Source organism: Globicephala melas, chromosome 10 (genome assembly GCF_963455315.2).
Source record: "Globicephala melas chromosome 10, mGloMel1.2, whole genome shotgun sequence".
Lineage (NCBI taxonomy): Eukaryota > Metazoa > Chordata > Mammalia > Artiodactyla > Delphinidae > Globicephala > Globicephala melas.
This window is the reverse complement of record NC_083323.1, coordinates 20,337,168-20,356,315: the sequence shown is the minus strand read 5'-3', so window position 1 is coordinate 20,356,315 and position 19,148 is coordinate 20,337,168. Positions and strand designations below refer to the sequence as shown.

General features: G+C 39.5%; 1 protein-coding gene across 2 annotated transcripts in view; it reads left to right on the top strand.

The window, feature by feature from the left end:
• The window catches only part of ANO4 (anoctamin 4), a 193,952-nt gene that overhangs the window by 111,279 nt on the left and 63,525 nt on the right, over positions 1-19,148 (top strand). For both annotated transcript variants that reach the window (XM_060305767.1, XM_060305768.1), the window contains exons 11-15: positions 2,143-2,225; positions 8,270-8,410; positions 10,966-11,130; positions 16,549-16,585; positions 18,692-18,803. In XM_060305767.1, the coding sequence (XP_060161750.1) occupies positions 2,143-2,225; positions 8,270-8,410; positions 10,966-11,130; positions 16,549-16,585; positions 18,692-18,803 (538 nt within the window). The remainder of the gene's footprint in view (positions 1-2,142; positions 2,226-8,269; positions 8,411-10,965; positions 11,131-16,548; positions 16,586-18,691; positions 18,804-19,148) is intronic.

The following is a 19,148-nucleotide window of genomic DNA, read 5'->3' as shown; positions in this document are numbered from 1 at the left end:
TGTGTTAGTTTCAGGTGTACAGCAAAGTGAATCAGTTATACATATACATATATCTATTCTTTTTTAGATTCTTTTCCCATATAGGTCATTACATAGTATTGAGTAAATTTCCCTGTGCTATACAGTAGGTCCTTATTACTTATCTGTTTTATATATAGTAGTGTGTATATGTCAATCCCAATCTCCCAATTTATCCCTCCCCCCTTTCCCCCTGGTAACCATAAGTTTGTTTTCTACAGCTGTGACTCTGTTTTGGTTTTGTAAATAAGTTCATTTGTACATTTTTTTTTAGATTCCATATATAAGTGATATCATGATATTTGTCTTTTCTCTGTCTGACTTACTTCACTCAGTATGACAACCTCTAGGTCCATTCATGTTGCTGCAGATGGCATTATTTCATTCTTTTATATGGCTAATATTCCATTGTATATATATATACAATGTATATATATTGTAATGTATATACAATATTCCATTGTGTGTGTGTATATATATATATATATATATATATATATATATCTTTACTCCTCTGTCAATGGACATTTAGATTGCTTCCATATCTTGGCTGTTGTAAATAGTTTGGCACTTTTATTAACCTCCAAAGACATATGTTTGTTTCCATTTCCCACTTCTAGAATTAAGCACTTGATTATTTTAGGCGTGACTTTCTTAACGACTATACTCTGAATTTTTCAGATTTTAGAGAGGCACTGTGGTACATATATCATATATTCTATAATACCCCATGAGGTCTGGGAAGTACCCCATATTCAAATACATTAATATGGCTGCTTTCAACGTATGTGTACTCTCACTAAGAGGGATAAATGAAGACTTTGAGTAGCCTCACCTCAGTCGAAGTCACAGCTTGCCACAAGATGAATTTGTGCCAAACTTAGGGGAAGAAACATACAATTTTTAGAGCATTTTGAATTTTGCCATTGCGAATAGGGATTATATTGCCATCCCTCATTTGCTTAGCAGAAAATTGAGAATTAGAAAAGTGAATTCGTTTGTCAGTGATAGCACAGCTTGTATCTGAACTGGATTTCAAATCTAGGAATGCCTAGGTCACAAGCCAGAGAGCTCTTAACTATTACCCTATACTGTCTTTCCAGTTACTTATTTTTAAACATGTCTTCTGTGTCCGAATACCACTAATAAGGAGGTAGTGTGAGAGCAAGGGGGAGTAGAAAAGAAGGAAGTAGTTGTCTCTCTTTGGAATGGACATTTGGATGTTTACCTTACCCCATGAAACTGATTCCAAATATATGACATATTTTTCTCTTTTGAAGTCTGACTACACAGCAAGGCCCAATAGAGATGGTTAACAATTACCTCTCCTAGGGTATCTCTGTGATATCCTTAGTTGCAGTCATCCTCTGAGTGAGTAGCTGAGTGTATGTGTTCCCTCATTGGGCTTGTGACTTCCAAGGCAGCAGGAATGTGTCTAGATTATTTTTTGATCTCTCTATCATTTTATAATGCTCAACAATTCACTTGTGTTGATATTTTTAAATTAAACTGAGTAGAAAGTTACTTTGGCTAAATGAGGATCACTCCCAGCTTTACCTGGGTAGGGAGTCCAGCAGGTTGGGAAAGGTTCTTAACAGAATTTACACACTTTTGCCTTCAATGTGACAATAAAGAGATGGTTTGGAGAAAAGAGAAGCAACAGGACAGCTTCCTCCAACAAAACAGCTTCCTTCAGTAAAATAGGAAGATACAATCTACACAGATATTTATCCTGAGGGGAATTTGGGGGACAAGGGATCACTGGCAATCAAATACATGTGAACTGCTAGGCTTTGCTTTTCCTTTTCTGCCCCTCACTTTTCAAATGATGTTGGTAACCTAGTTTTCTGTATTCTTACATCTCAGGAGCTTCGTCATTCTAGTAAGTCTGCTCTGCTGTGACTTGCAAATCAGCTTAATTTAAATCTCTAAGTTTTCATTGTGTTTGACACAGACTTAGTAATTCTCAGAAAATGATCCTTGTTAAATAAAGTTTATCTAGAAATTCTGATATTCAAGAATGCTTACACAAACTGTCATTCTTTACAATGGCTTCATTATCCATTGGCACAGTTAAAGGCATTGTTTTATTTGAAAATGTCTGCCTTTCTCTGCTTGTTCCAGCGACAGTTTTCCTGGAGTTTTGGAAAAGACGGAGAGCAGTAATTGCTTATGACTGGGATTTGATAGACTGGGAAGAAGAGGAGGTTTGTATCATTTACCTCAATTTTCTTTTTTAAAAAAAGCCGATAACCAAGAAATACACAGTCCCTCTTGAGTCATCGCTCTCTGGCCTGTGATGGAAGTCAGGTTGATTCATAAAACATTTTTTATACCTGTCTTTATAGGAAATTTCAAGAGGAATTAAAAAAAAAAGCACACAACGTTTTGATTTCTTAGTGGAGTAAAATTCCATGACTAAGTAAAGCATTTCACTTGTAGGTAGAGGCATCAGAAGAATTGGTAGTAAGATTTGTTTAGTTTCCTTAAATATTATCCATTCTCTTTACTTTATCAGAAGGAGAATATTAGCTTCACAATTGTAGGCACATGGAAGCAGACCTCCTAAGTACTCCAAGGAAATGGTTCTGTGAACTCTACAGGACCCTGGACAGTGACCAGATGTGCACAGGCTCAGTAGTGTTCCCCTAAGTGATAAATACTGAGGGGAAACCACTCCTCAAACAGCCTCTTTGGTGGATGTGGCTAAAAGCAGGACCAGCTCTAGATAAAACCGTCCAGGAGAGGTAAATTCAGTCCCACAGACTTCACTTTCTCAGCATGTCACTCTCCCTTTATCCCCTTCTAGGCCAATACACCATGCCCTTTCCTAACCCGTGTCTGGTCTTTATCCTCTCTCTCCTTGCCCCATTCCTGTCAGAAGTCTCGAGGACCCATGGGTGGGTTTGGTCACCATGTGCCCGGCCTGAACTCCTCTTCCCTTCCTCTCATCTATTATCTCCTACCTCTCCTGAGTACCATTTCCTCAGAGCCTTGCTGGGCCAGTAAATCAAATACACTAGTCATATATGATATGATAATGGGTATCAATGGGTGTTTTCCTTCCAAGAGACACAGATATATATTTTTATAAATTAAAAGGAATCTTCTGTAAACATAACTGAGAATTTTAGCCCTGGGATAGGCTTGGTGGGGGAGATAATTTTGAGGGGAGTGTTTTTTCCTTCAAATCATGCCTCGTGGATGGCTGCCTTTTCTCCTCACACCCATGAACACATTTGGGTAGTTTTTAAATCTAGAAATGATACTGGGATTCTCAGCAATCCCTGTTCTTGTGATGAGGCCTCTCTCATGCTTTTATAAGCATGCATTCTCTAGAAAATGGTTTTCTGAGTTGGAAGAGACTGCCCAGGTGACTTCTGGGGGCTACCAGCCACAGCCAGGCTGCATTCAAGACTTCCTCCTGGGTGGAGCTGTTCTGGTTTTTGTTACACGTGTTTATGGGAGTGGCTTTCGAGTGGGATGGAAAATGCTCTTTCCTGGGAAGCCGAGTCACCACTAAGCAGCTGTGTCATCTAAGACAAATTACTTCATCTTCATTTTCATTTATAAAGAAAAATGTTTCTAAATTTTCCCCTTTCAGCTATAAAGTAGGGCATTAAATAATTTTGACTAAACCAGTCTAAAGTCACTGTTGGCCCTTGTGGTAGGCCCACACTGTGAGTACCCTTAGGGTAAACGTGTCCCTTCAGAAGTCTAGACCTTCTGAACTCCCAGCCCTGTTAAAAAGCGTGGAGTGCTGAACCCTGCCTTCACTCAGCACACCTGTGTACAGGAACTCACGTCAGGGGCCACGTGCAATTCTATTTCTGTTTGGGATTCATTGTAGAAATGCCTCTTACTTCTAGCCTGTGGTTCTCAGCTTGCTGTACAGAAGAGCCCAGACATGCTGCATGCCTTCTTCAGGGGTAACCCAGGATGTTACTTTGCTAGGGCGGCCGTAACAAAGCGCCACTGACTGGGTGGCTTAAGCAAAAGAAGTTGACTGTCTCACAGTTTGGAGGCTAGTCTGAGATCAAGGTATTGGCAGGGCTGGTTTCTTGTGAGGGCCGTGAGGGAAGGGTCTGTTCCCAGTCTCTCTCCTTGCTCCCTGTATCTTCACATTGTCTTCTCTCTGTGCATGTCTCTGCCTAAATTTCCTCTTCCTATAAGGAAACTAGTCATGTTGGATTAAGGTCCACTCTAATGACCTCATTTTAACTTAATTACATCTGTAGAGACCCTGTCTCCAAATATAGACACATTTTGAGATACTGAGGGTTAGGACTTCAACTTATGAATCGGGGGGTGGGGTGGGGACACAATTCAGCCTGTAATACCCAGGATGACAGGTCTGGCTCCATGACTGGCCTCATTTTCTGGATGATTAACTCAGTGACCCTTGATGACACTTATAGCCTAATGAATTGAGTTTCCCAAAGAAGCAGAATAGTCTAGATCTGTTTATATCCTGAAGTGTAACTACCTAAAATAAAGGAGGCAGAGGCTGTTTACAACTGTATCTCCCCCTGACCTTCCCCATTACCTGCCACTGTGTAAAGTCAGCATTGGGCTTATCCTGCAGCAGGAGACGGGCTGCCCTTCCTCCTACACAGGGAGGCCACTACCAGACTGTGCCCATCCTCCATAATCTCTCTTCTGTCAGCTCCTTCTTTGCTTTCTGTCAGTACCTTCATCTAAGTCTTGAGTGTTTCTGCCTGGACTAACTCAGTCTCCACTGTACCAGAGTTTGTGCTTATTTTCCCTCCTCTTCCAAGACACTCATGTAGAACAAGTTCTTAATTAATCAGAATGACTTCAAAATACCGTTGTGCTGATTATCTTTTCCTAATCCCATAATTGCTTTTTAGTCAGAAACTTTTCACACTGGATGGGACTCAACTCAATGAAATGAAATCTCAGCTTGATTTAGAATTAGAGGAACCTTGATTTTATCTGGATTTGAAAGGTATTTACCTTGTTTTCAATACTAATTAAGAATACATTTCAAGTCCCTCCCATGAAAAAACTTGCACAAGCCTCTTAGATACCCTCATCCACCAGAGGGCAGACAGCAGAAGCAAGAAGAACTACAGTCCTTCAGCCTGTGGAACAAAAACCACATTCACAGAAAGGTAGACAAGATGAAAAGGCAGAGGGCTATGTATCAGATGAAGGAACAAGATAAAACCCAGAAAAACAACTAAATGAAGTGGAGATAGGAAACCTTCCAGAAAAAGAATTCAGTTAATGACAGTGAAGATGATCCAGGACCTCAGAAAAAGAATGGAAGCAAAGATTGAGAAGATGCAAGAAATGTTTAACAAAGACCTAGAAGAATTAAAGAAGAAACAGAGATGAACAATACAATAACTGAAATGAAAAATACACGAGAAGGAATCAATAGCAGAATAACTGAGGCAGAAGAACAGAAGAGTGACCTGGAAGACAGAATGGTGGAATTCACTGCCACAGAACAGAATAAGGAAAAAAGAATGAAAAGAAATGAAGACAGCCTAAGAGACCTCTGGGACAACATTAAATGCAACAACATTGGCATTATAGGGGTCCCAGAAGGAGAAGAGAGAGAGAAAGGACCCAAGAAAATGTTTGAAAAGATTATAGTCGAAAACTTCCCTAACATGGGAAAGGAAATAGCCACCCAAGTCCGGGAAGTGCACAGAGTCCCAGGCAGGATAAACCCAAAGAGAAACATGCAGAGACACATAGTAATCAAATTGACAAAAATTAAAGACAAAGAAAAATTATTGAAAGCAACAAGGGAAAAACGACAAATAACATACAAGGGAACTCCCATAAGGTTAACAGCTGATTTCTCAGCAGAAACTCTACAAGCCAGAAGGGAGTGGCATGATATATTTAAAGTGATGAAAGGGAAGAACCTACAACCAAGATTACTCTACCCAGCAAGGATCTCATTCAGATTCAACAGAGAAATCAAAAGCTTTACAGACAAGCAAAAGCTATGAGATTCAGCACCACCAAACCAGCTCTACAACAAATGCTAAAGGAACTTCTCTAAGTGGGAAACACAAGAGAAGAAAAGGACCTACAAAAACAAACCCATAACAATTAAGAAAATGGTAATAGGGACAGACATATAGATAATTACCTTAAACGTGAATAGATCAAGTGCTCCCACCAAAGACACAGGCTTGCTGAATGGATACAAAAACAGGGCCCATATATATGCTGTCTACAAGAGACCCACTCTTCAGACCTAGGGACACATACAGACTGAAAGTGAGGTGATGGAAAAAGATATTCCATGCAAACAAAAATCAAAAGAAAGCTGGAGTAGCAATTCTCATATCAGACAAAATAGACTTTAAAATAAAGACTATTACAAAAGACAAAGAAGAACACTACATGATGATCAAGGGATCAATCCAAGAAGAAGATATAACAATTATAAATGTATATGCACGCAACATAGGAGCACCTCAATACATAAGGCAACTGCTAACAGCTCTAAAAGAGGAAATTGACAGTAACACAATAATAGGGGGACTTTAACACCTCCCTTACACCAGTGGACAGATCATCCAAACAGAAAATAAGGAAACACAAGCTTTAAATGACACAATAGACCAGGTAGATTTAATTGATATTTATAGGACATTCCATCCAAAAACAGCAGATTACACTTTCTTCTCAAGGGCACACAGAGCATTCTCCAGGATAGATCACATCTTGGGTCACAAATGAAGCCTCAGTAAATTTAAGAAAATTGAAATCATATCAAGCATCTTTTTTGACCACAATGCTATGAGAATTGAAATCAGCTACAGGGGGAAAAAAAAAAAACGTAAAAAACACAAACACATGGAGGCTAAACAATACATTGCTAAATAACCAAGAGATCACTAAAGAATCAAAGATGAAATCAAAAAATACCTAGAGACAAATTACAACAAAAACACAATGATCCAAAACCTATGGGATGTAGCAAAAGCAGTTCTAAGAGGGAAGTTTATAGCAATACAAGCCTACCTCAAGAAACAAGAAAAATCTCAAACAATCTAACCTTACACCTAAAGGAACTAGAGAAAGAAGAACAAACAAAACCCAAAGTTAGCAGAAGGAAAGAAATCATAAAGACCAGAGCAGAAATAAATGTAATAGAAACGAAGAAAACAATAGCAAGGATCAATAAAACTAAAAGCTGGTTCTTTGAGAAGATAAACAAAATTGATAAACCATTAGCTAGACTCATCAAGAAAAAGAGGGAGAGGACTCAAATCAATAAAATTAGAAATGAAAAAGGAGAAGTTACAACAGACACCACAGAAATACAAAGCATCCTAAGAGACTACTACAGGCAACTCTATGTCAATAAAGTGGACAACCTGGAAGAAATAGACAAATTCTTAGAAAGGTATAAGCTTCCAAGACTGAACCAGGAAGAAATAGAAAATATGAACAGACCCATCACAAGTAATGAAATTGAAACTGATTAAAAATCTTCCAACAAACAAAAGTCCAGGACCAGATGGCTTCACAGGTGAATTCATTTAGAGAAGAGCTAACACCCATCCTTCTTCAACTCTTCCAAAAAATTGAGGAAGGAACACTCTCAAACTCATTCTATGAGGCCACCATCACCCTGATACCAAAACCAAAGGTACTACAAAGAAAGAAAATTACAGACCAGTATCACTGATGAATATAGATGCAAAAATCCTCAACAACAACAACAACAAAAAGAATACGTTTCAAACCTATGGTTAAGGGTGAATGACATCTATAAGAGCTTATTAAAAAATAGATGCACCATGTTTTTAACTGCCTAAATCAAAAAATTTAAAAATTGTAGAAAACTAAGAATTATATTATAACTCACAAAGCGAATTCTGAACATTTTGCTGTTCAGAAGCTTTCTTTGTCCTGGTGTCCACATCACTCCCCAGTAATAAAAGTAAAAGCTTATTAGTTGTTTCAAACCACTAGGGACAGGACAAGTTTGTCCCTTTTCTCATTCTCAGTTTCTTTCTTCAAGTATAGTTTAAAAAGATAATAGAGACACTTAACTATTAGTCTAAATTACATAGCCTTGATGATAAAAAGTCTAGATCACCATTCTGCAGATTTTCTTTAAGTGGCCGGTTTCCAAGCCCATGTCATTGACCGTGGCATTTGTTGACTCAGTTTTCCTGTGGGGTAAAATGATTTTTTTCTTATTGTCTGAACAGTTCTTCAGTACATAAAAATGTGTCTGCTTGTTCTTTAGGAAGAAATACGGCCCCAGTTTGAAGCCAAGTATTCCAAGAAAGAGCGGATGAATCCCATTTCGGGAAAACCAGAACCGTATCAAGCATTTGCAGATAAATGCAGCCGACTTATTGTTTCTGCATCTGGAATATTCTTTATGGTCTGAAACTTTTTTACAAAACTCTTTCATAAAGTACAAACCTGTAGCATGGTAACAACAATAATCATATCAAGTGTTTGGATATATTTTTGCACGTTCTGTTATTTAGTCCTCACAACCATTCTACATGGTGGTCAGGGATGGCATTGCTGGCTGCATTTTACAGGTGGGACAACTGAGACTCCAGAAGGGTAAAGAGCTTGCCCAGATTAGCCAAGAAATAGACAAGAGCTCAGATCCTCTAATCTGCTGTTGTTTGCATTTGTCTCTCTATGTCATAATGAAAGGAACTAAAACTATGAGATAGTATTAATACCTACAGCAGTGTTTTTCAAACATTTTTTTACAATGCCCGTACAGTAATAAATACAAACGTTGTCATAACCTAGTATATACTACGCAAATAGATGTGTAAAACCGAATATGGTAATTGAAACAATGTTCATCTTTACAATATGCAAGGAACTCTGATTTTTTTTGCTTTATTACAGTCTATTTTTTAATAGACTGTATGTAGCCAGCTATAACTCCCAAACATTTATTTCACTAATGATTATACAAGTTTGCAAAACACTAATTTGAAGCTGGATCGTTAGCTTTTCCTAAAAAGAAGTCGTTTTATGATCAACTTTGACCCTGTCAATTACTGAACAAAACATATGCAAATATGTCAGAAATGTCATTTTAGACAGGAAAGGATGGTTAAGATCCTCCTTTCCTCTTTTCAAATAGCAAGTGTTTGTAAGTATATATCCTAGTTGGTTAGACTGGGAAGGACAAGACAATAGAAAATTCAGACAGTCTACCCCCCGTAGCCAGAAAGGAACTGAGCCCAGTGTCCCTCGGCTCAGATCAAGACTCAGATCCGTGCCCTTCTACAGATGCTGCTTTGATAGCAATTGTGTCAGGCCTTGCCTTCTATAAGTGCATCCACATTTATTGTTTTGGGGTTTGTTTCTCACGACAAGACCTAAGGACATAAGTTCTCCTTGTTCTACAGATGTGGTAGATCATAGAGGTAGAAGCCACGGAAAGAACAAGCTATGTGCCCAAGGTCACACTGCTAGCTCGTAGCTGAACCAGGACTCAGACCTAACTTCTGACTCTGAGTCCAGTGAACTTTCCATTCTACCACATTGCCACCCTTGTCTATAATTCAGTGTCGTTCTCACCTGTCTCCCTATCAGCAGCTCCAGGATTCAGACACGGGCGATTTTTGTTTCTTTGTTTTCTATTATTATTACTACTACTTTAGCCAGTTCAGCTAGGGCTCATACCTGAGCTTTTAGAGCATGTCACTCATAGCAAGCCAGAAATAGAGTCTGTGAGAAACACAGAAAAAGCTTCTATAAAGAAAGGAATCTCTAAGTTGGCAGACGCTGTCCTGAGGCCCAGCTTTAAGATCCAGTTTTTGACGACTATGTAAGCTAAGGTCTCTGCTCAAAGACATATTAAGCAAGTCATCTAATGAAAGCCACAAAACTTTTTGGAATCTCAAATTCCCATTATTCATAGAGAAGATATGCCATATTCTTCTCAAACACCATGAAATGTTCAGAGGAAGATGCCTCAGTTCAGTCTGTGTATATATCTGATAGATAAGAGTATGCACCTCTCACAGGCTTCTTCAGCAACAAATAACTGAGCACTTGGCATGATACTAAGTTGCTGCAGAAATGACAGTTACCATCCTTACCCAGATGGAGCTTACCATCTAAGTGGGAGAGACTAGCAATAATCAAACAAATTGTTAGAAATTATAAGTTGTCTACTGAAAGAAGAGTACCCTATAACAAAAAAAAAAAGCCTGGGGGGAGGAGTGGGCATTCATGAAAAGCATTAATTATGAAGAGTACCCTATAACAAAAAAAAAGCCTGGGGGGAGGAGTGGGCATTCATGAAAAGCATTAATTATGAAGTAGTTCTTGAGCTGAGATGTGAAGAATGAGTTAGGTATTAACTAGACTGCGTGAGAGTGTGTGTGTGTGTGTGTGTGTGTGTGTGTGTGTGTGTGTGTGTGTGTTTGGCAGGGGAATGGGTGGATCAGCATTTTGGGCAAAGGAAATGGTCTTGAAGATTAAGGCTGCTTAGCCCATTGGAAACAATAAGGAAAGGTCTAGAGTCTCCAGAGGAAGGGGAAGAACACTCAGTGGTGCTGGAGAGACTCTTCCAGGCCACCATAAGGGCTTTGCTTTTATCCTAAAAGGAAGCCAATAAATAGTTTTAAACAGAAGAGTGACACGATAATATTTCCAACATAAATATTTGTTCATTTGCTCAATCTGATATTCTGTTTAATAAAGTGTTACCTCATAGCCTAACGGTTTATCAGCTCTCAAGTTCTGTGGCTTTTCTATTTGGATAACAAAGAACGTACAAACAGACAAGAGAAAGCGTCAACCACATGAAAAGTGTGCATTTTGTTGTGGTGTCTTGAGTCAGGACCACTGCTGCTTTATCTCGTTTCCTCATCCGAGGATTTTCCATTTGGCGGGAGCCCCTTCCTCCAACATTCCATCACAGTGCTCACTGGGTGTCCTCTGTCTTCCTGCCAGATCTGCGTGGTGATCGCCGCCGTGTTTGGGATCGTCATTTACAGGGTGGTGACCGTCAGCACTTTCGCTGCCTTTAAGTGGGCGTTAATCAGGAATAATTCTCAGGTTGCAACCACAGGGACTGCCGTGTGCATCAATTTCTGCATCATCATGCTGCTGAACGTGGTAAGTGAGCTGCAAGGTAAGTAGTCAAATGGATAAAATGTGTGTGCTACAGGTGAGTTTTCTTCTGTTTCTAAAGGGACCTGGCCTTAGAGAGGCTGGTCAATTATGTGGCACTTATGGCCTGGCTGCAAAGTGCCTGGCATAAGGTGTACTCATCTGGGGATACAGAAGGCTTGAGTCAAATCTGACCTCCAGGATTTTCTACAATGTAAGACTGGGCAAGGCACTTACCCTCTCTGAACCTCAGTTCCCTTATTTATCCAGTAAGATAACACTGTATACCTCTTGGGGAAATTTAGAGAAAAAATATATTTTAAAGGCCCAGCTCAGACTCCGTGACATAGCTCAGTAGTGTTGGTTCCTGTTTCCTTTTGCTTCTGAACGATGGGAAATTAGTATCCAAAGCATTTCTTGCAATAACCCAGCAAGGAGTATTTCAGGGTGGTACTTGTAGCTTGTGTTGATTTCAGGTTTTTTTCAAATGTATATTTCAGCCCAGCTGTCTCCCTTGAACCCCAAACATCCTCACCGAACACACACAACCCCCAACTCCCCATCTTCCCTCCAGAATGAGCTCCTCCTGCAGCCCCCATTGTAGTCGCCTAGGCTGAAACTCCTCTGCTTCTCTCAGCATCGAAATGTATCCAGAATTTGAGCACTTTTCACACATCCCCAGTCCCCACCTTGGTCCAGGTCCCCAGCATATCCCACCTGGATTACTGCAGTGCTTTCCGAGCTGGTCTCCCAGCTTCCACATCTGCTTCCCTCAGTCCAGGCTCATCATAGCAGCTAGAGCAAGCAAGCTTCATCCATGTAAGCCAGCCTCTGTTCACTGTATCCAGTGGCTTTCCTCTTGCTCAGAATAAAAGTTCTGTCTTCACATGGAGACCCAGGGTCTCCCTCATCTGGCCCCAGCGAGGTCTCTGACTTTGTCTCCTTTCTCCTCACCTTGACTTTCCTGCTTCTCACTGGCCTTCCCTTTTCTCTTCAATGTGCCAGGCAAGCTCTCACCCTAGGACTTTTGACTTGCTCTTCTCTCTGCCTGGAACATTCTTTCCCATGGGGTCTGCAGAGTTTACTCCTGCACCTCCTTCAGGTCTTTGTTCAACTGTTACCTTTCCAGTATAAGGCTTCCCTGGTCACTCAATTTAAAATTGCAACCCACTCCTGCCGTCTGACCATTTCCTAGCTCCTCGCCTGCTTTATTTTGTTCTATGGCGTTAATCGCCATCTAATAGGCTATTTTTAAAATTTATTTTGTTATTTATCTTCTTCACTGGAATGTAGCCCCAAGAGGGCAGAAACTTTTGTCTTTCCTGATAAGAGTAGTAGAAGATCTAAGTTTCCAAACTCTGGCAACAGAAACAGGCTCTGGCTTATAGTAGGCTCTCAGTAAATTGTTGTTACTATTTGCAGAACAAAAGGCAGTGGCTGACATTGTTAGACTTGAGGTTTGTAGGAGGGAATAAATAACGTATGTAGAGTGCCATGTATAGTGTTAGGCATGGAGTAAGTGTTCAGTTATAGTTCCCCTCACCCTTATTTATACTGTAACTTAAATCTGGGCCATTGTGCTGAAATCACCGAAATAATGAAATATAGGTAATTTATTATTATTATTAAAGATACAGGAACTTCTTTATTATTTTAGAAAAAAAGTTTAAAAATCCAGAAGGTAGGGGAAAAAAAGCACCTGCAGATCATTTTGACATGATGACTGTGTAACTGCTTGGTCAAGTGGAGATTGAAAGTGACTGTTTGTCACTCCCTTGCACTCCCCCCTGTCCCCGGTTCAGCTAGTCTCAAAGTTAATTGTGGAATGAATATTCGTTGTGAGGGGGAGTGATTCATAGTGAAATTAACCAAACAGCCTGAGCAGTGAAAGATTCTGCGTCCAGGTAGGAGGCAGTGAATTAAAGCTTACTGTATTTTATCATCTCTCTTCTCCAATGTCTTATTAAAATTTAATTTATACATCTTAAGAAATAAATTTCTGCATATATGCAGTGGCTCTATAAACACATGCTTGCTGGTACATTTTGACCAGGAGCCAGTGTTGTCACTTCAGTTAACTGAAAATCACTTATCCAAAAACCTCTGCTTAGTGGAACACAGCCAAGAAAAGAAGAAATAAACTAAAAACAAAGCAGGAGGGGAGAGGATATAGTATATAATTAGGGCCACTACAAACCACCTACTGTGTGCTAGGAGCTAGACAGGTAGGCGTTTTACATGTTTTATTTAACAAAGGGTTTCTGAGTCACCAAAACGGATGACCAAGCCCACACACTAAAGCTGACATGTGTCATTCTTAGGAATGCCCTTAAGGTTTCTTTTCTTTTCTTTCTTTCTTTATTTTTAGATACAATGTGAACACATTTGGTGTTCTGATTTCTCAGCCAACATCAAACTAAAATAACAGAAGGTTACTAAGGCAAGAATACTGACAAGGTCAGAAAATGACAAGCCATAGCAAGGGGAAAGAAAGAAAATAAAAAGCATACACACTCTAAAACCAGCATCATCCAGGACCCTTTTGTGCAGTGACCAATTGCCTTACCCTCCTTGGCCATCTCTGAGGACATCCTCATCCAGCACACACCTTTACACTCCTGTCTTATGCCCTGAAGCTTTGCAGGTTCCGTTATGAAGGCAACCAAATGTGTAATATAGCTAGGAAAGCTCTTCATCAAAATATATTTTTAAAAATTTTAAGTCCTTAAAAAGCAAATATTGAATAAAGGACAAATGACAGACTAATGACTATAACATAGCTTTGACCAGTTCAGAACTAAACTATTAATGACTGCTGAAATGACCCAATTTAAGACATTTTTATGACTCAATAATATAGTTTTTATAGCTATATAAATTGTTTTCAATTATTTAAAATTTTGGCCATACTGGTCTTGCAAAAAAAAATCATTTGGACATTAATCATGAATACTTTTTCATTAACTGAATATAAAAATCTTGAGAGCTAGATTGGTATTTAATTTATGTTCATTAAAGCCTCTTTCAAATAATTATTATAGATCATATACCCTATTTCTGACTTTCTTCCAACCCTAACTGAAGAAGATCTATAAGGAATGCCTATTTTCTGGATTTGACAATGTGTGTTTACTTTTATGTGTATTTAAAAAAAAATAAAGCTCATATTATTTTACAAAAGTATTCTGGATCCTAACAAACTATTATGCCTCTTAGTGACTAGTTACGGGGTTTTCATTTTATTCCATGTCTTGAAAAATAAATATTTCAAAGACAGAGTGAACAGACAGATTTCCTCACTCCTCCTTGTCATGCTCTTTCAATATTATTCTGCTTCACTAGTGACCAAAGAACATCTCAATATAGTGGTCTCAAGCTATATATGCCAATAAAGGAAGACGTTAAAAGTCATTACCATCCTTTTTATTCAGCCATACCAAAATGAATCTGACATTTCATTATAACCTGTAAACAGTGAAAACCACAATGACTTGTTCCAAAAAGAACTAAACCAGAAACTATGACTTGCATCAGAACAAACCCACATATATTGATCAGGTGGACAAGATAAAATTAGAAGTGCTCATAGCTTCTTTTGGACATATCCTTAGGATCAGAAAGCTTGCTGTTAGTTAAAGATTCTGACAGTAACCATTTGTGGCATCCAGTTTGGAAACTTAGATCTTCTACTACTCTTATCAGAACAAACTATCCGTGCTTTCTGTCTCAACTGGCTAATGAGAAATCAGGCCTTTTCCAGAAACCACTCATGTGAAGCTCTCTTGCTGGCTCCCAGTCCCTTTGTTTATGTGCTCTTTTCTGTTGCATCCTGCTCAAAGTCTCACTCTCCATCTCATTGTATCATCCAGATAAAATGTTCACAGATGCCATGAATCCCAGTGTCCTCCTACACTTTACCTTACTTTTCAAAAGGTTAATAATAATTATATTTCAACTCCTGTGCTGTTCCTTTTTTAAATTCCAATTTTTTCAGTTTCCAAACAAAAATAACGATGGCATATCACCAGCTCTCAAGGCCTTTGAGGCAAGTGTGCAAAGCGAGGCACTTTAACAAATGTACATCAACATGAAAGATTAAAGGATGAACTAGGTAATCAAAAATTATATTTTTGAGAAAGGTTGTCTCACCAGTTGAATTTAATTTTCCTTGATAATTATGTAAGTAACTTTAATAATACCATGCCTTTGTAATATTAAAATAATTTTGATTAGAATATCTGTCCTAATATGTTGTTTACCAGTATTTTATTTTTATGATAAAATTGAAATGTATGACTCATCTATAACACAAGATTTCTTACTGAAAATTATACCGGTCTGTTTTAACATTGGACTCCAAGAGTCTGAGATTTCTATATACAAAATTTGATACTGTGGCCATATGAATTATTTATATCTTAATATAACAAACCACAGTCTTTGCTGAAAGTTTAGAGTCATACAATCTGAGTATTTAGACTATTTCTGTAGTTAGAAGAAATCTGGGGTAAGAGAATGCAAAAGTTAGGAAGGACCTCAAGATGAGTGTGTCCAATACCCATTCTCAACCACATGTAAGGAAAACGATGGTCTAAAGAAGAGGTGAGGTAACATGCCCAAGACCTATAGCTTGCTGGCTGGTAAAGCTGTTATTCCAGCCTGGGGAATTTTAACCAGTGAAATTTCACTACTTTAGTCTAAATGTGATCTTAATTTTCATATTGTTCAAATCCATTTGACTAGTTTTCTTTTTCATTTTCATTGATCATCTTTCATTTTAGAGAAAGCACTTGCTCTTTTCTTTTTCAATTTATACCCTCCCTAGGGAATCTCCTAGAGCTGGATTTGCCCTTAACTGTACCCCCTGTACTTCCATACACACACACAAGCACAGGGACACACACCCCTTCCATCCTATTAGGACCCTCTATTTACCAGATGGCTGGGTGAGTTAGGGATGCATCTAATTCACTAATAGAAAAGCAAATTACCATAAATTTGGCGGTTCCCAATAATGTTTGATCACTTTGGTGTTTAGGAATGCTATAATCTAGAAAATCAGCCCATAAAAACAACAGGATTACAGACCCTTATCAGAAGCAGTCTTAGAGATTTTACATTGAGGAGGCCCAGGAATGTTGTGACTTGCCCAGCATCCCTTAGCAAGCTGATAATTAGTGGCAGCTGGCCTGTTGTTACAGAATTATTCGCCCCAAAACAAGAAGTGAGACTTTTAAAATATTAAAATGGGACCTTGTACAATTCTTTCTTGTCCTGAAAGGACACAATTGTTGATGATGTTTTCATTGTTTGCACAGTGGATGGTTAATGAAATTATTTTCATTTATGACTTACCTATTTACTTCATAATTACAGATTTTAGAACATCTACAGTTTGTTAAATGTATTAAATTTATTTTACAGCTCTATGAAAAAGTTGCACTGCTTCTGACAAACTTAGGTAAGTGGAACCCTCTTTATTTCACAGTACAGTATTGTGGTCTGAAGAATACCTTCTCAAAGATTCATTTCTGAAACACTGCTGAAAACAAATATTCCCTTTATTTTGAATTGCATACAACAATTTGTTCTTTGCCCTCAACAGGACATGTTAGATATGTCTAGGAATTGAGAGAATCTTTCCTACCTAAAGCTTTAAAGCATTTAGACATTATCTTTCATGAGCTAATATAATTTAAAGTAGGTTTTCTCTTACAAAAGTACATGTGTATGAAGTACCTATAATCATTTAGAAAAGCGTTCGTTTGCTGTTGCCTACAATTTTTATTTAATTAAAAACACAGCAAGTTTTAATGGCGTATAAAATCACAGCAAAATTAGTTGCTTTGAAGACTGGGAGTCTTTTATGTAGACAGGCTAACCATTACTGACATCCGTGGAAATGACATTCATCTGGACAAGTCATCCCTAGGAACGTTTCTCCGACTCTTTAAGGCACCAGAACAATCTGGTAACGAGCTATGAGCTGTACCTTTACTACATTTTCAAGATGGAGGAATTGTCCCAATTTCATTAATGAGATATTAGTCATTTTACTCTATGCAGTTCGAGAAAATTACATGCTCCCACACAAAACCTGTTTTAGCACACTCCCATATGTAGCTTGCCAAAGGGAGAAAAAAATCACAAAAGTGTTTTCATTTATAATCATCATTATAATAAAAGATGCCAGATACATCTGGCATCTCATCTTTTTGAGCCCTTCTATGTGCCAGATACAGAGCTAGGCACTTGGCATATCTCCTTTGAATTCATTGAAATCTTCCATCACCGCCACTCTTTGCCCAAAAATAGAGAAGTTTATGTCCACAGAAGAGGTAACTGCCCATTGATAGACTGTGTCCAGGGGGCACCTTGCTCCAGGCTGGAAAAGATGCCTGTGGAGATATCAGCCATGGTCAATCTTTGGTTGGGCCACCTGGGAACCCACCCAGCTGGCTGACGAGCTAGGAGACCTTCCTGTGTAACCAAGAGTTCATTAGCAGAGGTGAAGTAAAGCTAAAGCCCTTGAAGCGTCCTTTGTCATTTCTTCCCTCAACAGCAGTATGGCCTTGTTCTGAAATTGACATTTAAACCATTTGAAATCCGATTCTCATTCTTTCTCCCCTCCCTTCTCAGATATACTCCTGGGAAGCATTTTGAGCTATAACTTGTGGGAAAGGAATTGATGGGGTAAAATGGTAAATGAGCAATTTAGAAGCTCAGGGAATGTGGAAACAGAAAGTGCTATTGCATTAAATGCATTTTCTTTGACGTTGTTTGAGGTGAGGATGCAACTTCCGGGGAAGGATAAGCACATTTGACGTGAGATTTCAGGTTGGAGGATTGATCCATATTTTTGGTTTGCATCACCATGTCCAAAGAGCATTTGCTGTAGGGAAATTGAAATACAAGAAGATGAAAATTGGTGCCTGACTGAGGTCAGGAAATTGTAAGACAAAGATGCTGCTATACAATAAAAGCTCTAAAGATGAGGTCACCTCTTCGGTACTTGTCCTTGAGAATGGAAATGATGATGGATGAGGGTGACAGGTAATGGGGTCAGATGCTCATTCTGAGATGGGGGGTCTGACTCCCTCTCTCCCAGTAGCACCTCACATCACACCAGAAATAGAAGTCGAGACCAAGGAGTTATTAGGAGATGGGAGGGGACCTGATGCCACGCAGGCCCCACCCCACAGGTGGAAACTAAGAGCAAAAGGAGAGGCTCCTGCAAGGAGCCAGGGCCGGGAGTGCGGCCCCTTCAGCCTGGCTGTCTCTACTCCAGGCTCTCCGGGCATCCTGGAACAGCGGAACAAACGATATTCCCTGCCCTCGGACAAGTTAGTAATCACTTCCCACCAAAGCCTCGCTGGGGCTGGTCTGGGAGCTTGAGGAACCCACGGATGGTCCATTCTGTCGCATGTCATCTGTAGGCAAGCTGGGCTCTCCTGCAGCCTCCTTAGGAAGCCTCTGCTCCCACCCCGCGCATCTGGGGAGCTGGACAGAGGGAGTTGAGAAGGAGTCAGATGCAGCCTCTCAAACTCTGCTCCCCTTGTATCCACAGAACAGCCTCGCACTGAGTCCGAGTGGGAGAACAGCTTCACCCTGAAAATGTTTCTTTTTCAGTTTGTCAATCTGAACAGCTCCACGTTTTACATCGCATTCTTCCTCGGAAGGTAAGAACCCATTCTCTCCACACCTCCCCCAGCCAGGGACAGAGCGCACAGAGGTCACTGACCAGGGTGACAGAGAGGCCAGCCTTTAGGGTGATTTTTATAAAGTGTATAAAGAGGAGAACAGTCTCCTCCTTTCCTTTCCCTTCCCATTCTGGGGAATGGTCTCCATCAAAGTCCCTTGTACCTTTTCTTGTTCAGGTGAGTAGAAGAAAACAGTTTGCACACGTGAAGTGTGAATGTAAAACTTGCAGGCTCCATCTGTACCTGAATCGGGCCTCTGGATCTCACACCTGTAAGAGCAGGTGGCATCAGGGGGAGGACGGCAGGCAGCATGTCCCAGATCCC